This window comes from Vombatus ursinus, unplaced genomic scaffold (assembly GCF_900497805.2).
Source record: "Vombatus ursinus unplaced genomic scaffold, bare-nosed wombat genome assembly UNPS02014793.1, whole genome shotgun sequence".
NCBI lineage: Eukaryota > Metazoa > Chordata > Mammalia > Diprotodontia > Vombatidae > Vombatus > Vombatus ursinus.
The window spans coordinates 11,123,264-11,146,583 of NW_020954571.1; the positions used below are offsets into that span (position 1 = coordinate 11,123,264).

Consider the following 23,320-nt stretch of genomic DNA (forward strand, 5'->3'; position numbering starts at 1 on the left):
CTTGCCCCTATTACTAATTCATCCATTTTCACTTCATTGATAGTTAATTGCATGAGTAAGGAAGGCTGGGATCACTTGTTGATTGGACTATTTGAGAGACCTCATTCCTGTCCAGGAAAAGTAGCAGTACCACACTTCTTCACACAATGATTCTGGGGTCTGTATAACTAGGGTTTATGGCCCCAATCTTTGTGTCTGGTAACCCCTAGAAGATAGAGTCAAGCTTGTGGGGCCTGAGTGCAGTGGCAGTAAACCACATTTCTGCTTATTAAACAAGCCAGAACTTGGGTTCAAGTTTCACCTCTGACACTTCGCTGTCTCTGACACCCTAGACAAGTCACTTACCCTTTTCAGTGCTCTAGGCAACTCTACCTAAATTGCAGAGAAGGTGCTGATTTGCATCAACAGACATAGTTTCCTCGCCTATACAGGTGAAATCACAGGTCTAGTTCCCCGTAGCTAGCCAAGGCTAGGGTTGGAAGTTGGTGACAGGACTCTCAGCCCCCTCTCTGAAGTAATCAGAGGCTTGGTGGAGTTGGAGCCATGATATCTTCAGTTATCACTCCTGTAAGGCTCAGCTACTGTAAAGTTAGAGGACCGGGAATGAAACCCGTACAGACGCACACAAAGGAGGGGAGGTGGACCCTCCTGCCCCACCTATCAAATAGATTCATTCAAACAACAAACGTAACATTTAGGATCCATTGCCATGTGCCCGGGGTTGGGGCTACAAAGACAAAAATGAAACGGCCCCTGCCCTTAAGGAGCTTCCATTCTGATTGAAGAGACTGTGTGTGGGTGTGCGTTAATGTATACTAAAATCGAGGTAATTGAGTGCTGCTGCCAGGATAAGGAAAGGACCCCAGTGCAAGATCGCCCATCCCCCGGGAAAATTGATAGGCTCAGGCTCGGGGCCATCTTTCTTCAGGGAGATTAAATTCCTGGGTGGGGCCAGCTGGAGGCGAGGCCGCAGGGTGTGGCCACGTGCGGGGGGCGGATATTTTTCGAAGAAGCTCGGTGCGCGCAGCCTGGCCCCGCCCCCAGCCTCTTCCGCACGTGTCAGCCCCGAAGTCCCGCCTTCCCAGCCCTCAGCCAATCCTCACTCCTGGCGCTTCATATAATTCCCGCCTCCTGTCCCAGCTTCTCTAATCCCGGAGCGCCGAGGCACGTTCGACCGCCTCTTCCGGGTTTGCGGTTAGGTCGGGGTGGGGGGCGGGGCCCGGGGCCGAGGCGATGGGGTCGCGGGCGCTCCTCAGCCCCGGGGTCCTGGTACGGACCGGGCACACGGTGCTGACCTGGGGGATCACGCTGGTGCTCTTCCTGCACGAGACCGGTGAGCTTGGGGCCCCGCCCGATCGCTGCCAGAGCCTGTGGGAACCGCCCCCCGCCCGATCCCCACACCCGCCAAGCCAGCCTGGGCATCCCCTCCCCACACCATCCCCGGGAAGCTGCATCTGGGCCGGGCCACCGACCCGCACGCGCCGGTCCCAGCAGCCGCCGCCCGCCCTCCCGGGGGCCCTGCCTGCCTCGGGGCTCTCCCTTGCCTCTGATCCTGCCTCTCCCCTATCTCGCCGTCTCTGCCGCTGCCTCCCGGACTCTGCCAGTGTCGTCCCCCCCGGGGGTCCCCCTCCATCCGCCGGCTGCTCCGGGCCGTACCTCCCCCGGGCCGGTCCTCCCCCGCTTCTCCCCGTGTGTCTGTCTCGCGCCTATGTCCGTCCTTGTGGGACTTTCTGTTTGTCTCCCCTCGACTGCAGAGCTGAAGCAGCAGGAAGCCCGAGGGGAGCTGCTGCAGCCCTTGCTCTTCATCCTCCTGGTGCTCTGTTCTCTGCTGCTCTACCTGGCCGTTTCGCTCATGGACCCTGGCTATGTGGGGCCTGACCTGGAGTCCCCACCGACCCAGCTCCAGGTAACCTCCGCTGCCCGAGGAGCGGGGGGAGGGGAGAGGCCGAGGGAGGGTCTGAGTTTTCATCCTGTCCCTGTCCACTCCCCCATGGAGATGGGAAGACTGGTTTTCCCCAGATGTCACAGGGAAGGAGCAGAGCTGAAACCAGAGTCCAGATTTCCCGAATGCTGGGCTGGTTAACCCCACCACATTTTGCCTCTTATGTATGGAACATTCCCAAACCTTCTGGGTCTAAAGCAGTAGCACTAGGCAACAACCTCTGTTCCTCTCTATCTTCCTACCCAGAAAGAACCCAAGGAGGAGCAGACAGCTATGATCCCCCCAAAGACACTCCGGCTCCGGCACTGTGGCTACTGTTTGCTACAGGTTGGTGAAGGAGACACATGGGGATTGAGACCAGAAGGGACATACCTCCTTGCCTGAATGGGCTCTTTGACCTCCCTCAGAGCCAGGAACTTGATGGAGTCCAAGGGAGCAGCTGAGATGCCATTCAAGTCCCCTCTTCCTCCCTACCCCCAGCTTGCCTTGTCTGGGAAGTGACTCTTCTTCCCCTGGAAGCTTTCCAAACTCTCCTCAAGTTTCACCTTCTCCAGGAAGTATTCCCAGCCTTGGTCTTTGTAATCAGACCAGCACCTCAAATCTAACAGGCTGCCCGCATGACTAGTTAGTTATAGCCTTGTTGGTGTTTTTGCAAGTATATCCTATTTCCCCTTTCCCATTGGCAGCTCTTCCCCTCCCCTTAGCAGCCTTAGTGTCCCTAGCCTCAAAATGAACATTCATCCCTGCCTCTGTACTAACAGGCTGTCCTCATCCCCTTCCCAACCCCACAGCAGCCCCTTCGTTCCAAACACTGCCGCTCCTGCAAACGCTGTGTCCGTCGTTTTGACCACCATTGCCCTTGGATTGAAAACTGTGTGGGTGAGCGCAACCACCCCCTCTTCTTGGCCTACTTGGCAGTTCAGCTGGTGGTGCTCCTCTGGGGCTTGCACCTGGCCTGGTACGTACTCTTCTTCCCAGCCTGAAGATCTGCCTTCCTTGCCCAGAGTCTGGCGTGGGGGAGACAGAGAAACTTCAGAAGGGATAGGGTCTGGGACAACCCCTACAGTGTGGAACCACCGGGCAATATGTACCCACAGCCTTCTAGACCCTAGGGATGGTTCAGAGACACATGTCTCCCAATGCTCCCCTTTTCCCCCCTACCCCTGCAGGTCTGGCCTCCATTTCCATGAGCCTTGGCAAAGCTGGTTCCAGCACAATGGTTTCATTTTTGCCACCTTCTTGCTGCTGGGCCTCTTCTCAACTGTGGTGATGCTGCTTCTGGCCTCTCATCTCTACTTGGTGGCCAGTGATATGACCACATGGGAATTTATCTCCCCACATCGAATTGCCTACCTCCGCCACCGTCCTGATAGTCCATTTGACCGTGGCCTTGCCCGAAACCTGGCTCGATTTTTCTGTAACTATGGGGCTGTGCCCTGGGAGGTACTCTATGCCCAAGAAGAAGAGGGTGAGGCTGTATAGGGCCTCTAGGAGAAGTGGGCAGTAGGTGCAAACTCTCTGGTGGCTGCCATTCAGGCTAACTTACATGTGCCTGTCAAGATTGCACCTAGTTCCACTCCATCTTGGCACTTCTATCCCCATTAAAGTACTGGGGAGGAAGGCCACCTCTTTGCTACCCTTGACCCATTTGTGCCTAAACCCTGGATTCTTTCCCATTCTCCATTCCTGTAGCAGGTTGCTGGACCCCCTGGGGAACCACTGGACTGCAAAACAATTGTCCCCCTCCCCAGGAGACAAGCTTCACCCCAGAGGCTTAAGTTGGGTTAGGACTGGGGATTTGGACAATGGGACTTTTAAGGGCCAACTGGAAATGGTCACAGAAGTAGTGTAGATAAGGCCTAGGCTGGTTCGAAGCCCAAGGAGGGAGGCGAGAGGAACTGAGGCTCAAGTATGCGCTGCCATACTTAACTAGTCTATTTATGTAAACAGCGCTGTTTAGTGTAAATTGAATTTTAGTTCCCAGTGAAGCCTCAGAACTTTTATATTTTTCTTTTCTTCCCCGCAGCATCCCCAGCCATCCCAATTCAGACCAGTTCCCCTAGGGTTCTGAAGTTTACAAATTTAATAATCCAAAAAGCAGGTAGACTGTTTGAAAAAAAAAAATAATAATAACACACCAGTGCACCCTGCTTCCCACTGTGACCCTTCAGAAGTCTGTGCTTTGTACAGAAATGTTCAATAAACCCTGGCTGCTGACCAGTCTTGGCTCCAGCTGCTGTCACCAGCTCACTCCCTAACTCCCACATCCTCCTCCCATCCCTCCCCAGCCTAGACCTAACTCTGGAAGGTTCTATAACAGCAAGGGAAGCCTCTTCTTCAACCTTCCCCGCTTGTCTTTAAGGGAACAGAAGGGAATTATTGGGACCAGAATGGGGTTCATAAATAAGGGAGATCATTCCTTTCCCTGGGATGGATGATGGCCAATAGCTTCAAGGGGAGGAAACAGTGCAAAAGTTGTGAGAAATTATTCCTAAAGCTTCAAGGTGAGTGGAGGGTGGGGTATGCCCACAAAGGAGAGAAGTACTACCAGGCTTCCCCCTGGCCCTTGGCTTTCTATGTAAACCCAGCTGGGTAAAGAAGAAAGGGATATGGTGTACTACCCAAGGCTGCCCTGCTCCCTTAGTAGCTCAGACCTCCAGGAACCGATCTGAGACAAAGTCGAAGCCCCGGAAAGCAGCCTGCTGTCGGGAGCTGAGTGGACAGTGGGGATCAGGAGGTGTCAAGGCTGGGGGCAGCACTGTAAACTCTTGGTCAAAGTGGCAGAGGTCAGCAGGCCCATGCAGCAACGGCACGTAGGGAGGCTGGACCTGGCAAGAAAGCAGAGCCTCCCAATCTGTGGACTGAGGTAAGGAGGAGAGAAGGAGAGACAGAAAAGAGGTCAAAGGCATCAGTAGATATCAATACCTCCACATCCCTCTACTCCCAGATACTGCCTCTCCCTGCTTCTTCAGATGTCATGTCCCCTTTCTACCTGCCCATCCAACCCTATCCCCCTTCTTGACCTGGTTTCATGGCTGGCCCAGGAGTACTCATTCACAAAGCAAGGCATCAATTTACAACACACATATACCCTGCTTGGAGGCATCACCATCTTACCCTGAAGAAAGGATGGACTTTTATTTCCTCTGCATCCTGCCGACCTGCCCCCAAACGTTTCTCAGGACACTTCTGGAGTAACTAAGAAGACACAGGGAACAATGCTCACTTCAGGCAGCCCAGGCCTCTTCTCCTTCCTCACAACAGTTGCCAGACAGGAGGAAGAACTTGAAATGTCTGGGGGATGAGGATGGAATAGAGGGCCAGGGAGCTCTGTACCAAGAGTCAAGGTACCCACACCATCCTGCCCCAGCCTGAGTGCCCACCTTCTGAATGAGTGCAAGGCCCTCCACAGACAAGAAATGAGGATAGGGAGCTTCCTCATTGACAATGCAGTCGAATACTTCCTCCTCTGTGTCCCCAGGGAATGGGCACTGTGAAGACAGGCATTTCAGGTGGAGGTGAGTTAGCTCCTATCAAGTCTCCCCTACCTGGCTTCATGCCCCAAAGAAGGGTGCTCTGGGCTTGTGAAGAAACAGAATAGTGGGGCGTGGACTCACCTCACCCACCAACATCTCATAAAGCAGTACGCCCAGCCCCCACCAATCCACTGCTCGTGTGTATGATTCATCCGTCAGCACCTCAGGTGCCAGGAACTCCGGAGTCCCACAGAATGTGCTGGTGCGGTCTCCAAAACCCATCCCTGCAAGGCCAACATCAGTATCAGATTAGTTGAGCAAAGGAGGTGGAGCTCAATATTATGCATGTGAGCACCTAAAACTCTTAATTCCTAATACATAAGCCAGGGGGAAAAATGTCACCTCCCACTGCCTTTCAGACCAAAGCCTCTGGCTGCTCCATGTACTTCATGTACTCATACATAGAGTTCTTGCTTAAGAACCCTTTGAGGAATCCACATAGACCCAGTAGATAATGGAGAACAGAGAGACAGCTCCTCCCAAGTGGAACCAAACTGAGTCTGAGCTCATCTAAAGAGAAGACTGAACGAAGGAATAGTCACTTCGAATTGGCCACATTTAGAAACTACACGACCACCTCTTACCCTAACCCTGAATGCAAGGTGCCAAGAAGGCTATGATGAGGACCCCTGGGTTCCAAGCACCCAGTTTGCCAGGCTACCCTTTGCCCCCAGACGAAACTCACCTTCCTTACACAGCCCAAAGTCAGCAATCTTGAGAAAACCCTTGGCATCCAGGAGGAGATTGTCCAGTTTCAAGTCCCTGATGAGCAAAGGGAGAATCAGAAGTAAGGCAGCAGAAGAGGCCACTGAGGGGACTGGGTCCTAGGGTCCTCAACTGATGAGCCTCTCCATTGATGTTCTTCACTTGGGAAAGGTAGGAAGGAAAGGGCCTTCTCCCCATATCCCCCAACTGGGGCATCTCCCATGAAGGAGCCCCGACTCAAAAGCAGGAGGGTCCCTCACACCCCTTTCCTTCTTTGGCAGGCTGGGTGAGCATCATTTACCTGTAAACAATTTTCTTCTCATGCAGAAACTGCAGGCCTAGAACCACACAGGCTAGGTAAAACCTGGGGAGAGATCATGAGCGACAGGATCATAGGCGTTAGACCTGAAGGGAGCCCTAGAGAAAGTCTGAGGATAAGAGCTCATGGCCTGAGACACACAGGGATCAATGAGCCAGAGACAGCAGGAAGGAAGGTACCCTCAGCACATGAGTGACGACAAACGGAGAAGAGACAGGTCCCACCCTCAAGGATCCCTGCTGTCATGGGGAAGATGCAGTTCCTACACTGGCCCCAGAGGCTTGTTGTTACCCTCTTAACAGTGCTTAGCTCAGGCACCATCTTTTCTACAAAGCTTTCCTAGATCTCAGCAGCTGAAAGTGACCCCATCCATTAGAGATTTGAGTGGAGCACTTTGTATCTCTCCTTTGCCTTTATCACACTCTACTTCATGTTATACTTGGTAGTATTAGCATTCACATTTACGTGGCATCTCTTTTGAACCTCAAGACAACCCTGTGAGGTAGGTGCTATTCCCACATTTTACAGATGAGGAAATTGAAGCTGAGGTAAAATGATTTGCCCAGAGTCACACAGGTACTATGTGTTGGAGGCCAGATTGGAATTCAGGTCTTCCTGACTGAGGCCCAGGACTCTATCCGGTGTACCATCTAGCTGTCTGTCTGTGCCTATCTCGAGTAACAGATGAAACTCCTTGAGGACAATGACTATGGGACAGTTTGCAACTTTGAATCCCAAGACCCGGCGCAGTGCCTTGAACGTAAATATTGGTTGAATCGAATGAAAAAATACAGATGCATGGACCAACAAATGGCCTTGTGAAGCCTACCAGGGGTTGAGGAGACCAGAGGAAAGGGCATGCTGCTTGCCTAGCAGTTAGGCAGAGAAAAGGAAGCTAGGGAGCAGGGGAAAGAGGTGTGGGGGAACAAGAGGAGGGAAGGGGGTAATGCCCACCGAGCTTGGGGCTCAGGAAAGACATCAGCATGGATTCGCATCATCAGGTCACCCCCAGGTACAAACTCAGTCACGAAACAAAAATGGCTGGGAGTCTGGAAGCACACCAACAGAGAGAGAAGGAAGGGGTGGCCAGAGTGGCCTACCATCTCCAGGATCCGCTTCTCACAGTACAAGCTGCATAGAGGGAAATGGGGTGTGGGCATCAGAGCCTAGGGTAAGAGGCCAATTCCAAAGGGTATTCTTGATCTGGGGCCAACTGCCATCCCTCTCCCCATCTGCTTGCCTTGGAGACAGCCCTGGTTACTACAGCCACCCCTGAGGATAACAGGTGCTCCCACCCATTCACCTCTCCAGCTCATCCCGGCTCAAGACATCCTGCTTCTTCAGTGCCTTGATTGCGTAGAATGTCCCAGTCTTCTTATATTGAGCAAGGAGGACCTGGGACCCAGAGGAAGGCTGGGACTAAGAGGAAGCTCCCTATACCATCCAGTGAGGATAATCCAGTGGCATCCCAATGAGTGCCTGCATTTGCCAAGCCCTATCTTCTCCCCAGGGAGAGGATCCTTTCCCATCTTTCTTCCTAGGCTCTTCCCACCTGCCACCCCCACTTCCCTATACCCAGGAGGGAAGTACCCCATGACCTGAGACCTCTCTGTCTGAGGTCCTGTAATACCTTCCCAAAATGACCACGGCCCAGCACAGCAACATAACAGAAGTCTTGGAACTTGGGAGGTTTCCTACAAGAAGGAGGAAGTGTGGGTGCTGGAGGAAGGGGGAGGGCATCCTGCAGAATAAGGGAAAAAGTAATACCCACCAGGAATAGCATATTCAGTTTCCTGGGCCCTGGCTCCTCTTACCTCCTAAATCTTGTACTTCCAACAATTAAGGCCTGGACGAGGGTAATGAAGCAAGAGCTGAGTCTGGAGTGGGGCATCCAAGTCACTGCCTCTAGCCCCTCCACCTCCGCCTCACCTCCCACCCCCATACAACCCTGTCACACAGGAATTCCCTAGGTAATTGAGATATTCCCATTCTGAGAAGACTCAAACTCTGATCCAGAGTAGTGGTGGTTTACCTGCTAGGTGTGGTACATGGCCCCTGTCTCAGGCTGTTCCTGTATTCCATGTGGGGACGTTTGGTACACTACAAGGGAATGGGGTTGGGGAAGACGAGCTCTCAAGACAAGATTGGCCGCCCCTCCCAGAGACCATCCCAGGATGGAAGAGAATAAAAGGGAGAAAAATAGATGCCCCACTCCCACACACGGCCTGCCCCTCACCCTCCACCCTGTTGCTCCCTCACCGGTGACTCCACAGAAGCTGAATCCACGGGCAGATAGAGACGTGGGGGCTTTGGTGGCAGCTGTTCCTCAGCCAGGGCTTTCCGTGGTGGGGCCTCCCTGACCAGAGGCTTTGTCAGAGGGAAGGAACTATGAGCAATGGGGAAGATGGGGCAAGGAGATGAGGCCTCTGTGAAATCATGGCATTTTAGAACTTGAAGGGTCATCTCTCATCCAAACCATCTCTTTGTACAGGTAAGGAAACTGAGGCCCAGAGATATTAAATGCTCAATTTCACACAGGAACTAAGTGGCAGAAACAGGATTGGAACCCAAGTCTTCTGACTCCAAATCCAGTACTCTGTCCTCCACACCATGGATCCCTCGCTTGGTGAAGCAGCAAAGCCCATTGGACATAAAGGTCTGATGTCTGTCATTTACCACCTGTGTGACTTTGGACAACTCACTTAACCACTGTGGGCCTCCTTAGTTTCCTCATCTATATAGTGAATGGGTTTAGCAGGATCTTTAAGTTCCCCCATCCAATCCTAAATCTGTTACCCTGTCATCGTGACCTTGGACCAACAAAAAAAGCCTTTTCCTTTTGCACTTCGACACTAAACCTTACCTGGGAGATGAGGAGCCAGGGGAGTCAGGCGAGGAAGTTGGGGAAGGCCGCCTCCCAGGGGGGCTGAGGGTACTCAGGGAGCTGCAAGGAGGCAGCAGACTCATAACCAGTCTACCCCATGCTGCCATGCTAATATTCATCTGTGAGGCCCGGAGGAAATCCTGACCTGGAAGAAATACAGCCAGGTCAGCTCAGTCCCCCACACAACCTACCAGCTCCTCCCCACCTCCACCAGACTCCTCACCACGGTGTTTTGAAAAAATGCACTTCTGTCTCTGAAGCCGGGGCCTCCTTTCAATAACAGGGTCACAGAACATCACCTAAGGGCAGCATGGAGGGATGAGAGGCCATGGGGTTACACACGTATCTTCTCTGGGGAAACAACTCTCAATCAAAGGCTATCTCCCCCATCCTTTCTCATCTCCTACTTCCTTGTTCTTCATTTTCATTTTTGATCTATTTTCCTAATAGAATGGCCCACAGTGAAAATAAGGAAAGAGAAAGAGTATATAGAGTTGGGAAGTGGCATAGAGAAGGGGGAATTGTATTACCTCCACAAAGAGCTGGCCCTGAGGCTCCAAAGCCAAGGACAGAGTGTGGCGTGCATTGTCCAGGAAATCCTCCAGTCTCAAGAAAGTTACACCGCACAGCTCCCGCCAGTCCCTCCACTGTACCCCAATCTCCAATTCACGAGACTACAATGGGAGTTGGTTTTGGGGAGACAGCTCTCAATGCCCTGGGGACCCAGCTCCCTCCCAGTGGAGCCAATGTAAGGGGTAAACTAAAGTGCAGGGTAGTAGGATCGTGGATGGGGGCCCAGACACCAGGAAAGGAAGACCCTTCACTAATCTAGGGAAGGGTGAGGAGGCAGAATTTTGACTCAGAAGAGTGTTAGTTCCACTCAATTGAGTGATGGCCAAGGCCAGCGTCTTAGCCTTACCCGCTCTAGGGGGATCAGGAAAGTCTGGTCCCAAGCCTGAGCACTCACAGGCCCCCAGCCCGTCTGGCCCACCACACGGTTATCCACCTTCAGCACCGCCAGAACCTCCTCTGTTAAGGAGCAGACCCAATGAGAATGGGGATGGGGTACCAAGAAGTGCACATAAGAGTGCCAGGAATTCAATGGGCAGGGAGACCCTCAGTGGAGGACATGGCCAATGAGATGGGGAAGAGTGTATCAGGGAGCATAGGCACCAGTGCAGTGAACTTAGAGGGCAGGGGGAGGCCAAGTAGGGCACAGGACAGAAAGAAGGTCACAAAGAAGGTAGAGACTCCCCTGCCATGGGCAAAACTAAGTCACAGGTTGGGGGCAGGGGTACAAAGCTCCAAAGGAAGAAATATCAAGGAGAGAAGGGTTAACTCTCCCAGAGTCCCTACTTGGTCCTTCCCAAACTCACTGGTCAGTTCCTCAACACGCTGCTGTTTGCCCCAGCTCCACGGCCGACTTTCTCCTGGACTACCCACCAATGCAGCCACTCGGGATCGGCCAGGAACCACTTCTAACAGCTCTTGGCATCCTGTGAGCCGAACCTCCAGGGTCCCTGTGGGGCACAGTGCCAGGTTCAGACTTAATCTTCTTTCCCATTATTCTTGAGCTCAAAAAACTCAGAACTTAGAATAAGGGAAACACTGGCTGAAGAATGAAGAATGTTCTTCAGTCAGGACCACTTGGCCCCTGGCTTCTCTCACCTTTCAGAAAGTCTAATAAGGGATGGAGAGAGAAAGGGAAAGAGAAAGCAGGGAGCCATATCTGCAGTCTTGGGAACCAGAGGAATTGTGGGAGGGTATGACCACTCAGAGACCAACCATTGCTAAGCTATTCTCCCTCCCTCTAGAGTGGGACAGGGCCAAGATCCTTAGAATCAGGAAGAGGGAGCAGCGGCCCTGGAGGGACTCTGCCCTGAGCTCCTACAGTCCACGTAAGATCTGAACCATTCAAAAGCATCAGAAAATTTCAGAACCTCAGTGGTCATCTAGTCTAACCTCTACCCAAAGCCTGGAATCCCTTCTATGACATCCCTGAGAAGTAGCCATTTAGCCTCTGAGTAAAGACCTCCAGTAATGGAGAACCACTATATCCCAGAGAAGCTCATTGTGTTGTCAGACAGCTCTGAGTATTATAACATTTTTCTTTATGTCAAGCCAAAATCTGCCTTCCTTTAACTTATTGGTTGCTTCTAGTTCCACCCTGTAAGACCAAACAGAAAGGGTCCAATCTCCCTTCCCTTTCAAAAATGTTTGAAGGCGGCAGTCATGAGCAATTGATCAATACCACCCTCATAGTAACTCTATTTTCTGAATTGAAAATCGAAACTCATGATCTGATAGAAGCTATTGCTTTTGCTACATCTTATCAAAAATGTACTTCTCTTCTTAAAATTGGGACATTCCTAGGAAATTCAAGATGTGGGCTTGTCCTAGGATAAGTTATTAATAGAAATGAATGAATGAATGAAAAGGAAGCATTGGGAGTTTAAAAAAAAAGCAAATACAGTCTCACAAGCCTTTAAGAGGCACAGGAGGAAGAGCTATGGCCCCTGCCCTCAAGCACCTGACACTCAGTTGAAGAGAAAAGAATAATGCTACCACGGATGATCTGCAAAGTATCAAACAAGTGGTACAAATAGTAAATGCTGTAGACATTCAGAAGGGAAAGATATCTCCGACTACTCTAACCTTCAAGGAAGAGTTGGCACTTGAGATGAGACTTGGAAGATGGGGAGAAGTCACATAAACCTTCCCCCACCCCCAACTCCTATATATTTTAATGTTTTAAATTATACGAAACATCTTCTTCTCAACAAACTTGTAATGTAAGGACAAATGTTGTTATTCCTATTTTAGGGATGAGGAAACTGAAAATCTGTTGGAGTCAGGTGTGGCATTAGAAGAGATCTAGGTTTGAATCCCAGCTCCAATACTTATTTATTAGCTGTGCAACTCAATTCTAGCACTCTGGCCACAATATCAAGAAGAGAAAGAAGGGCATTCTAGGCTGGAAAACTATGGGAGAAGATGATGTTTTTATCTGTTGTGTCTTATTCTCCAACCACGGTGTTAGTCCTTCTAGGACAGAGAGCATACCTTCTTCAAACTACACAGAGAGTCATCAAGAAAATACTGACTGATTTGACAATAAGAAAGGCCCCACAGACATCAGATTATCTGTAGTAGCATTTGTTGAGACAGCAAAGAACTGGAAATAAAGTAGCAACCGAACATCTGGAGAAGGGTTAACCCAGTTTTTTGTATCTAAATGCAATGGAATATTACTGAACTGCAAGAAACAATGAATGTGAAGAATACAGAGCAGCACTGTAAGGTTAATATGAACTGATGCAGAGTGAAGTAAGCAGAACCAGCTAAACAATATACACAACAACTATGACCATGTAAAGGGAAAAAATAATAACAACAAAACAAGTGAAAGAGAATGGGTAGAAAGTATAATGTCTAAGCTCTTCCCAAAGATGAGGTCTGAGAATATGCCACTCCCTGTTTCTTTGTAGGGGAGGGGTCGGGAAGATGAGTGTGGAATATTACATATGTCAGATTTCTTCAACCTGTTAATTTTGTTGAACCTTTTCTCTTCTTTATTATGAGGGATGACTCTCTGGGAAAGATGGGGGAAAGGACACTGAGAAATGTTAGGTGATATAAAAATGGAAGATATCAATAAAGTTTTATTTTAAAATTAAGTCATTTTATGGCACATAATAAGTGGTTAATAAATGCTTTATCTCTCTAATAAATGCTGATTGATTTATTAACTAGGGTCAGAAACAAATCTAGGAGATAGGTGAGGAAGAGAGAGGAACCCCAGGAAGTTCAAGTCCTTGGTGAGAAGACACCCACTTAGTCCAACAGTCACCCCATGGAACACATAAATATCCCTATGCCTGTGGGAGGAGAATCTAGGACTGCTCTCCTCCCCCTCTTCTCTTATAGTTCAGAGGCACTGCAGGCCTCTCCCTCAGGGCATCTTGAGGTTAGACTCTCAGTGACTACCCTTCCATGCCCTGAAGTTCTCTAACCAGACTGTTCTCTCTCATTTCCTTGATTCTGGAAACCCTGAGATATGACCTCCTAGGGGCCTTTCAATTCAAACACAAGAGGTTGGGGGGGGGGGGCGTGCTGAAAAGAAGGACATAGAGAGGTGAAATATGGTAGAAAAAGAGAGAGATACTAGACATAAGGGAGTCAAAAGAAGATAAGAAGGGGATTGAAAATCACAGACTCAAAAAATGTCAGAGCTGGCAAAGACCTTACAAGAGAGGACATTAGAACAGAATTATAGAACGTAAGAGCTCAGAGTGTATCCAGTTCAACTCAATGTCATTGCAGGATTCCCCTCTATAGCATGTGGTCATGTGGCCTCTGCCAAGATACCTCAAGTGACAAGGAAGCAAAAGGGGAGTTTTTGCTATTATCATTGGAATGGTGTTAGAATTACAATAAATAATGCTACCTTGTACTTGGAGAATAATTTAAACTTTGCCAAGTATCTTTTTTCACCTTCGTTAATACTCTGGATCATCACAGTACCCCAAGGAGGGAGGCGGGGTCCAATTTGGTAATATCATTTCACGTACAAGTAAAGAGAGGTCTAGAGAAATCAAATGACCTCGGGGGTGCCATCTCTTGCCCTCCAGCTCTCCTCCACTTCGACTCCGAAGTGGAAATCAGTCTTCCTGACTCTCAATACAGGGCTCTCTCTTTCTACTTAAAAGTAGAGTTTGAGGGGCAGCTAGGTGGCACAGTGGATAGAGCACCGGCCCTGAGTTCAAATCCGGCCTCAGACCAAACACATGATACTCGCTAGCTGTGTCACCTTGGGCAAGTCACTTAACCCCAATTGCCTAAAAATAAAAACAAACCAACAAACAAAAGTAGGTTGGGAGAGAAGGGAAAGAAAGGTTAAGCCTGAAGAACATGGGGAAATCTAACACCTACCAGGAACACCATATGCAGCCTCCCCAGCCTTAAACCTTGTACCATGAAGGCCAGGCAGAGGGCAATGAGGCAACAGCTGAGCCTAGGTTGAGCATCAAGGTCATGGCCTTGAGCCTTTCCTCTATCTCCCAGGCGAAGGTTAAAAGGGGCAGGAATCGTGTTCCTTACCTGTGAGGGCTATGGGTTTGATGAGAGACCCAGTGGGCTGGGGACTCCCTGGCATGCCCTCCCGTAGCTCTCGGGCCACAAGGATCCGGAGTGGGTGGGCTGAGGGAAGTTCTGTCATTAGCCGTTCCAGCGCCAGACGGAGGAGGTCCAGTTTCTGCAAGGACTCTCGTAGCCGAGTCTGGGCCTTCAGAGCAGAAAAGGGAAATGGAGGCAGGGTAGAGGCCAGTAGGGGCTCCCTAAATGCCCTGCCCCAACCTCTCCCTCTAAGGACCAGGGTTTCTGAGTAGCTCATCCAGAGGATCCTGGTCCTTAGAGGGAGAGGACCCTTCCTTACTGGCCTATTTAGGGACTGAGACTAGGAGGACCTGAGGGGGATGGGGAAGGGAGGGAGGAAGGGAAGGAAAGGAGAAGAGAAAGGTTGAAGGGGGCAGAGGCAGAAAAGACATTCTCTATCAGTTGAGTTGGTATCCAAGGTTGCAGAGGAACTCGTAGGATTTAGGTCAAGAAGAAGGCTTAGAAGTTATCAAGCCCATCCCCCTCATTTTACAGATGAAGAAACTAAGGCCCAAAGAGCCAAAGTAACTTACCCAAGGTCACCCAGGCAACAAGTAGCAGGGTCAGGACTTGAAACCAGGTCCTCTGACATTAAACTGACTTGTCTTTCCATTTATCATCCTGCCTCCTCTCAGACTCATGAACAGGACCCCAGAGGGCCTGACACCAGGTCAGTGGGCACCTCTCCCCGGCCTCAGCCCTGGGTCTCCAGTCTCACCTCAGCCAGGGCCTTACGGTCCTGCAGCCTCCGGCCCCCTAGCAGTTTCACCACATTCTTGGCACCCTCTGCTACAGCTGTCTCGATCCGAAACCGATGACGAAGGTCCCCAGCCCGCAGCTCCCTTCTCTGTTCTGGCCCTGGGACAGTGTGTGCATGGGAGTAGGTGGGGAGAGTGTGGGAAGGGGGAAGAAGAGACCCATAGGAGAAAGGTCAGGACCAGGCTCTCCCCTCCTCCCACTCCGGACCTCAGCCCTTCCCCAGACAAGGGCTCAGGGTACTTCACCTGGTGCCAGAGCCTCCCCAGGGGCTCCCAGCTTCCCGATCTGCATTCGTAGAAGCTCGATTTTCACCTTGCTGTCTCGAAGCATCTGCTGAGCAGCTGACAGCAGCCTTCGTTCCTATGGGGTCAGGGGAAGCAGCCCGGACCAGGCCATTAGAGGTCCCAGCCAATACCTACCCATGCTACCTATAGGAGACCGCAGGCACAACCTCCTCTAGTAAGCCAATCTGTCCCTCCTTCCAAACTCTACTCAAAAATCCCCCTGCAGAAGAGAAGATTCAGATACCCCACTTGTATTAGCTTTCAACTCCCACTGGATAGGGTGTTACTAACCAATAAGATCATGGAGGGCTTCATGGAGGAGGTAGTATTTGAGTTATGTCTCTAAAGGATTAGTAAAAAAGGGGAATTAGGGAAAGGCAGACTATTCCAGGCATGGAGGAAAGCACACAAAGGCACAGCAGTGGGAAAGCCCTGAAACTGATTGTTTTGTCTTTCTGTGATTATCTCTTAAACTCCTCCATAAGTCAATAAACATTTAAGTACATATGAGCACACTGTGCTAATCCCTAGAACAGTCCCTGCCCTCAAGGAGCTGACAGTCCAACAGGGGAGATGACATGCAAACAACTATGTACAATCAAGCTATATAGAGAATAAACTGGAAATAATCAACCTCGCCCTAGAATTAAGGGAGACCAGGAAAGGCTTCTGATAAGATGGGGGATTTTAGCTGGGGCTTCTCCTGCTCCCTTGTTTTCTCTCCCCTCTCAGACTGGGAGCTGTCCAGGGACAGGGCTGTCTCTCTTCTACCACATCAGGGTCTCCCTGAGGGCCAGGGCCATATCTGCCTTGTCACCCTGAGACCCCACAAGTGAAGGCTATATTTCCCCACTCAGACCAGGTCCTCCTGAGGGCAGGCACCCTGGGTCTCCTATTTCCTCTGTCTTATTCACAGATTTGGTCATGTCATTCCTCTGCTCCAGAACCTTCAGTCTCTCCCTCTTGCCAACCCAGGCAAGGTGCAGGTCCTATGCCTGATCATCAATCTCTTGCTACCCTTCTTTTGCTACCAGCTTTATCTCATGTTACTCCCTTCCTGATGTTCAATTAGGCACCAACTAAACCTGACTATTCTCCAGCACCTAAACACTTGCTGATGTCTCCCATCATTGTGCTTTGGCTCAGTGTTCCCCATGCCTGGAATATAGTCCCTTTCCCTAATTCCCCTCTTGAATTTCTGCCAGTTTTTTAGGGACCAAACTCAAATGCCCCCCTCCTCCATGAATCCTGATCCTCTATCAGACCTAACCCAGCACTTCCTTCAGGAGCTAATACACTTACTTACCTTGGGATAATTTGTATTTTGAGTGACTATGTGATCTTACCTCCCCACTATACTGCAAGTGCCATGAGGGCAGGCTCTCATCTCAATTTTGTCTCCCCCAGTAATGAGCATTGTACACCGCACTCAGCAGGCACTTAATAAACGTTAATTGCTCTTGTCTTTACCCAGAGTGTGGGAACATAAGAAGTCATTCCACACTAAATGCTCAGCTTACCAACCTACCCCCCCCACCTCTGCTGGGGAGAGAACTACCCCAGTCCCAGGCCCCAGGGGTCCTGGTGCCCAACTCTAAACTAGGTCATGAGGGTCTCACCTTTGGGCTGCCATTGGCATAAGTGTTAGTCATGTTCTCTGTTCCCTGTTTCACCTTCAGCTCTATTTGTAGCTGTTTCCGCAAAGCTTCCAGATGTCTGGCCACTGGCTTTTCCTCCCTTGAGTGAGGCTCAGAGGCTATGGAATTTACAGGAGAAAGCAAAACCCTTTGTTTAGGAGCTCAGGATGGGGAGAAGACAGCAGGAAGAGGCAAAGATAAATTGGACAGTGGGGGGGGCAGATCTCCTAAGCTCAATCAGAAACTCCCTGGTCCTCAGGATACATCTGGGCCTCTCCAGCACCTTCTATAAGATAACAGCACATGGCAGCAGAGGATAAATATGGCCATACCCAGGAAATCAGGTGACTGGCAAAACCAAAGGGCTATATACCCCAATGTCTCTATGCTGCTCAAAGTGGGGTACTAGGACAGGGGGGCTCTTAATCTGGGGTCTGAACTTGTTAGTTTTCTATTTTGATAATTGTATTTCACTATAATTTTCTTTCTTTGTAATCTTATGTTTTTTGTTTTGCTTCGTTTTGTCTGCATTTAAGAACATTATTCTGAGATGGGAGTCAATAGGTTTCCCCAGACTGCCAAAAGGGTCCGCAACCCAATAAAGGTGAACTCTTTCACTAGAAGGACCTGAGGGTCAAGGATATATGTCTTCCATCAGAATGAGCTCCTGAAGGGCAAAGGGCACCCATCATACCTGGTGATGCCCAGAAGTGGGGACCCAAGATGCTTTCAATTTTAGCTTTGCTAAACATCAGCCCATAGCGTTTAGAGGTAAAAAGGATGATAGAATCAGAGATTTGGAGCTAGAAGGAACCATCCTTAGAGATCATCTATTTCAATCTCTTCATTTTTCAGAGGGGGAAACTGAGTCACAGAAAAGGAAAGTAACTTGCCCAAGGGTCATAGAAGTAATAATTAGCAAAGCTAGAATATGAACTGAGATTTTCTGACTCCAAATCCAAAGCTCTTTCCACAAAGCCAAGCTGCCTTCCATGATAGGTTATTAAGAAGAAATGGAGAATGCTTAGCGTATACAACAAAGCCTCCAGACCATGTCCCAGGACCTTCTCCATACAGTTCCCCAGTGTTTCTATCAGACTCAGCTCTTGTGGGTTGAAGGGATGAGGGACTCAGCCTCTACTCTTCCCTCATATTCCCAATTTCCCCAATAGCCAGTTCACCAGACCCCAGTCAGGGCTCACCAGCAGGGCTCGGGGCCTCATCAGGAAGCAAAATGTGAGCATTGAGCTCTTGCAGGTCCCAATGGAGTTGCTCCAGTCTTCGGTTGGAGGAGTGGAGCAGCTGGTCCACATGACCCAAGTTTCGACGGGTAGTGGTGACCCTGCGTAGGTTTTCAGCACCTTCTTTGATCTTCAGCTCTTTTTGAATGGCCTTTCGGATCACCTCCTTCTCACCTTCCAGCCGATGCTGGGAACTGGGGTCCAGCAAGCTCTCATTTGACCCCAGCTGCACTGTGAAATTCCCCTGCAAGAGAGAAAGGGGGAGGAAACACAAGTCAGCCAGATGTGAGGGGGGCCAGAGGCTTCCCCAGACTGCCAAAGGGGTCCGTGACTCCAAAGAGGAAGAACCCTTGTGCTAGAGGGACCTGAGAGTCAAGGGTATATGTCTTTCATCAGACTGAGCTCCTCAAGGGCAAAGAAGTACTTTGCTGATGTCAAGCTTTCTCTTTCTGTCTTCTACCCAATCTAAAATCTCCAGTCAGGAAGACATCTGGAAGAGGTGAGTTTGTCCACCCTGCTATTTTTTGCTAGTTATCTTTCAAAAGAGGAACATAGCAATTGTACAATGACTAAAGTGAACCTCTGATTTCCTATTACGGGCTTCTGCTTTCCCATGACAGTCAACCTGGTCTTTCCAAGCAAATCCATACAAATTAAAGCTTGCCCTTATACTGACCCCCCAAGGACAACAAGCCCAATTGAAGTCAGCTACATGCAGGTGAATCCAGAGTTAGAAGACAGCCCTGCCTATGACACTCACATCATGTAGCTGAGTAATCCTGAGGAATCACTTAACCTCTCAGCCTCACTGTCCTCATCTGTAAAATGGACTGGGTGGTTGTGAGAAAAGTGTTTTGTAAATCTTAAAGCTCTAAAGGAGTTGTTATTATCAGCTAGGGTCAATATCATTCACAGGCTAATGTCTGTCTTTCTGCTCTCTGATCCTAAATTAGTTCCTGGGCAAAAAGAGAAACCTGAAGCCCTACTTCCTCAACAGGCCCTTTTCAACTTAAGTGGCAGAAATAAATATGGACTAAGGCCATGGACTGGTAGGGCCCTGGCAGTCAGACCATCAAACAGGAATTCATACCCAACAGATTTCAACACCATCCTTCAGGATTTCTATCTGTCCTCTGGTATCATAATCTCCTTTAAAGGTCACCAGTCCAGTTTTCCCTCACTTCCTCCCCTCCCTCACATTCCAGGTGGATTTTATCCAAGTCATCAAAAACTTTGGTGGGGAATCCCCAATTTCCAAGATCCCCTAGGAAGGCATTTCCACCATCATTTATCCACTAAGTCCTTCCTAATAACTACTGCTAAATCAATCTATTTTTTCCTTATTCTCTTTGGAGGAATATTAGCTTAAAACCCTCCCACATACACCCCAGTACAAGCTCTTCTTGCCTGGCCTCAAAGCTACAAACTTTCAAATTTTCCAAAGCAATTTCCCGTTCATTAATTCACAAAAACTCAAGAAGGCAGGGTAGGGGGATTATTATTCTTGTTTTTTCATATGAGGAAACTTAGATCCAAGCAATGGAGTACTTTGCCCAATGTTATGCATTGAGTTAATGACAAAGGCAAGATTAGAATCTAGGTGTCTGCATTCCCAGTCTAGGAAGTCCTTCCACTATCCTATCAATGGCAATTGATACCATTTCCATGGAGGGGTATCTTCAGATGAGGCCTAAATATTGAGAAGAGCAGAATTCTCTAGCTAAGGTCCCAAGGACTAGATCTCCACATCCCTAGAGGTGAGGAAGAGATTAGTCTCACTAACTTGCTCAGAGGAAAAAAACGCAACACTCTCTTTGAAGACTGCCAGATTTCAAAGCTAAAATACTTTCCGGTAGCAGAAACTGACCTCACCAGGTTCAGCCACCACCCCCAAGGAACCCCACCCAGGAGACCCCTCCAAACTTCTGTGTTACCTTGGGGGTCACACCAGTCTCCATTATCTTGGCCTTGGGGGGAAAAGTGAAGCCCCAACTGGTCTCTAGCTGCCCTTTTTCTGCCCCTCCCTGTCCGGCTGGAGCCCAAGACAGGGGTGGGGGCCCAAACGGCTCAGGAAATCCTTCACCCTCCACCCGCTCCGGGCACTAGGCCAAGCTCCTGAGCAAACAAAGATCCCATGGAGCGGGGGGCCTGGCCACTAGGGTCCTGAGTCACTCTCCCTAGTAGGGAGGTTCCCAGCCAGGAAATAGGAAAATGTGTACAAGTTACCCTTGGAACAAACCAGCCACTCAAGCAGGGAGGGAGATGAGGAGGCTGAGCAGGGCTCAGAGTAAGGACAACCTAGGAAAGTTCATTTCCCATACTAGAAGGGGCTATGAACCCTTCCCAACTCAGCACCCTTTTTTATATAGCCTAGGGCTCTTCATGCATTCCATTCCCACCATATTCTGTATGTTTCCCTAAACCTGGACATATCTCATAGTTTGTTGAACCTGGAGAGAGAGACCTTATAGATCCATTAGTATTCTGGAGTAAATTCCACTATTTTACAAATGGGGAGACTGAGGCCCAGAGAGGGTAAGTAAATAGGTCACAAAGCCAGTTACAGGCACAGGCAGAATAGTTCAATAGTGAGGCAGTGCAATGTGGTAAGTAAAAAGAGAACTGAATTTAACATCAAAGAACTTCAGCTGGAATCCCAGGATTTGCTCCTTATGGTCCTGACTTTTGGTTAACATTATCTGTGTGATTTAAGTGTGGGCAAGGCTCAGGTTTTTCCTCTATAAATTGAGGGAGGAGAACTAGACCTCTGAGGTCTCATCCAGCTCCAAATCTAGCAATCATCTAGTGACCTCCATGGGCCCTTCCAACTTAGAGCTGGAATTCTACGAGTTCTGGGTCTCCAGACTCCCAATCTGGAGTCTTTCCATTACATCCCACTGGCCCTAATAAGGGATGGGGAAGTGAGTGGTGTAGCTGGCCAGGGGGCAGAAGTCTTAGGCCAACGTCCGGTGAGGACGCTCCTCATCCCCTCCTGAGCCTCCATAGTTGGAAGAGACCCCAGGGCCAGGGTCTCTCCTGGCTGCCTCCCTGGGGAGAATGTGAGGAGTTAAGGCAAAGGATCTTAAACTTTGTATCATGGATTCGGGTCCACAGATCCCCTGAAATGTATGCAAGGACCCCTTCTCCGTGGACCCTGGGTTAAGAATTCTGGAGTTAAGGGATGGGAGCTTGGAGAGAACGTTGGGGTGTGTGACTGGGAGGCCTGGCCCAGGAGCTGCGGGGGTAGGGGAAGTCCGCAGTAGCTGGAGCTGGCAGCAGGTGAACCCATGCCCCACCCGCCGGCGGGACCAGCCCAGACGCTCCCCCTACCCCTGAATCACCCCAGGTGCATCCCCCACCTTCTCTGCCTGGTCACCCACCTCCCCCACAGTACCCCCGACCTCCTCCCTCCCCTTTGCAGAGCCTCAGCCGCCCTTCCCGTCTGCCTGACCGCCCCCTCCTCCGCCATACCTCCGCTCCCCCCCCGGGTGTGCCCACTTCTTCTGCCTGGACGCCCCCTCCCCCAAAAGGGGCCCGACCCTCCCCCTACATCACTCAGGCCACCCCTCCCTCGCCATACCTTCGATTCCTCTCCCCCCCACCTCCTCCCGTGTCCCTCTCCTCCCTTGCAATTACCTGGCTCCCCCCTCCAACGCCGTCCCTCCGCTCCCCCCTCCAGGTGTGCCCGCCGCTCCCTTGCAGCGCCCCCGCTGCGCTCACCTGCCGCGGGTCCCCCATGCTGCGACTCGGGCCCCGCAGCTGCGGCTCCTCCGGAAGCCCCGGCCCTTCCAACTGCCCTTTCAAACTTGAAACTTCCCGGGGAAGCAGTGCCTGAGACGCGGGATCCAGCGCCCCCTCTCGAGGATGGAGACCCTGCAAGTCCCTCCCGGGATTCTGGGAAATCCCGTGCCCCGTCCCCGAGACCCCGGGACCCCAAGCCCCTCCCGGAATACGGGAAATCCTGTCTGCCCTTCCCCAGGACCGGGGGATTCAGCGCCCCTTCCCGGACTGGGCTGCAAACCGTCCCCGGTTGTTAGGAAGTCCAGAGCCGCAGCAGGGCGCCCAGCCTTGTCCTGAGGACCAGTCGCGTGGGGATCTGGAGCAGGTCGCCCCCCGCAGAACCCCGTGCAGTCCACCTTCTCATCGAGCTTTGCCCTGAGCGCCCCTGGGTGGTGGTGGGGGGTATATCCGTGCTGCCCAGCAGGCGACTGGAGAAGGGCTAGAAGAGGCCAAGGGGACGGGGACCCTTAGGTCCCGGGGCGCATGCTGAGGAAGGAGTGGTGCCCTTGGCAAGTGTTCCATATCTTGGGGGCAGAGCCGTGTAACGTGAAGAGCGGTGAATTTGCAGTCGGACATGGGCCGAGAGTTTGAACTCTAAGCTACTTATCATTTGTGTAAGCTTGGGCTAGTCATTTCCCTCTGTGCTTCCGTCTCTTCAGCTGTAAAACTTGGGGTTTAGACTCGCAGGTCTCGAAGGCCCCTTCCAGCTTTAAATCCTATCTATGTATATGGTTCAAGAGCCCTCCTGTTTCGTAACAGACCACGTAGGAGGCTGACCCCCTTAGAGGTCTGGAACAGTCCTCAGATCCCCTCTCACTGCGGTGTGATAGAAGCTAGGGGGGGAGTGAGGACTTTCACCTTCTTATCAGCGTTTAGCACAAAGCCTAGCACATAATAGGCGTTTAATAAATGTATATCCATTGTCATACTGAGGAATTCAGAGCCGGGGGAAAAGACCAGCTAAGAAAACAACAATATCATAGATTCAATTAAACTAACATTTACGTGCCTACTATGTGCCAGTCATTGTTCTGGGTGTTGTAGATAGGAGAAAGAACCCTTTCCCCACACACAAACAG

The 23,320-nt window shown here is 50.5% G+C and overlaps 2 protein-coding genes across 5 annotated transcripts; one reads left to right on the forward strand and one right to left on the reverse strand.

Moving 5' to 3' along the window:
- The first annotated feature begins 1,220 nt into the window (after positions 1-1,220).
- Positions 1,221-4,162, forward strand: ZDHHC12 (zinc finger DHHC-type containing 12). Its single transcript, XM_027869822.1, has 5 exons — positions 1,221-1,333; positions 1,755-1,906; positions 2,189-2,269; positions 2,734-2,900; positions 3,112-4,162. The coding sequence occupies exons 1-5, from the start codon at positions 1,234-1,236 to the stop codon at positions 3,422-3,424; spliced, it is 813 nt and encodes a 270-aa protein (XP_027725623.1). The 5' UTR covers positions 1,221-1,233; the 3' UTR covers positions 3,425-4,162.
- PKN3 (protein kinase N3) lies at positions 4,011-22,541 on the reverse strand. Of its 4 annotated transcripts, none has more exons than XM_027869819.1 (22): positions 22,182-22,541; positions 18,423-18,705; positions 17,203-17,339; positions 15,545-15,659; positions 15,259-15,398; positions 14,487-14,670; positions 10,763-10,906; positions 10,306-10,415; positions 9,917-10,060; positions 9,610-9,685; positions 9,366-9,531; positions 8,762-8,888; positions 8,535-8,602; positions 8,133-8,196; positions 7,806-7,897; positions 7,457-7,633; positions 6,485-6,547; positions 6,164-6,240; positions 5,560-5,702; positions 5,326-5,433; positions 5,060-5,140; positions 4,011-4,803 (listed from the first exon to the last, which is right to left on the reverse strand). In XM_027869819.1, the coding sequence occupies exons 1-22, from the start codon at positions 22,197-22,199 to the stop codon at positions 4,591-4,593; spliced, it is 2,730 nt and encodes a 909-aa protein (XP_027725620.1). In that variant the 5' UTR covers positions 22,200-22,541; the 3' UTR covers positions 4,011-4,590. The 4 variants fall into 4 exon arrangements, with proteins under 4 accessions (XP_027725620.1, XP_027725619.1, XP_027725621.1 ...); XM_027869818.1 differs by lacking the exon at positions 22,182-22,541 and adding an exon at positions 20,396-20,476; XM_027869820.1 differs by lacking the exons at positions 7,806-7,897; positions 22,182-22,541 and adding an exon at positions 20,396-20,476 and having other exon boundaries at positions 8,133-8,243.
- Between the last annotated feature and the right edge of the window lie 779 nt (positions 22,542-23,320).

What these genes read in the sequence shown, in the direction of transcription:
- PKN3 (XM_027869818.1), bottom strand. Translation starts at nt 20,419, where the DNA reads ATGGAGACTGGTGTGACCCCCAAG. An exon ending in GCGTGTTGAGGAACTGACCA is followed by an intron (nt 10,416 to 10,762) that starts GTGAGTTTGGGA and finishes GCTCCTTAACAG; the next exon opens with AGGAGGTTCTGGCGGTGCTG. An exon ending in AGGGCCAGCTCTTTGTGGAG is followed by an intron (nt 9,686 to 9,916) that starts GTAATACAATTC and finishes TGCTGCCCTTAG; the next exon opens with GTGATGTTCTGTGACCCTGT.
- ZDHHC12 (XM_027869822.1), top strand. Translation starts at nt 1,234, where the DNA reads ATGGGGTCGCGGGCGCTCCTCAGCCCCGGGGTCCTGGTACGGACCGGG. An exon ending in GTGGCTACTGTTTGCTACAG is followed by an intron (nt 2,270 to 2,733) that starts GTTGGTGAAGGA and finishes CCAACCCCACAG; the next exon opens with CAGCCCCTTCGTTCCAAACA. An exon ending in TGGGGCTTGCACCTGGCCTG is followed by an intron (nt 2,901 to 3,111) that starts GTACGTACTCTT and finishes CTACCCCTGCAG; the next exon opens with GTCTGGCCTCCATTTCCATG.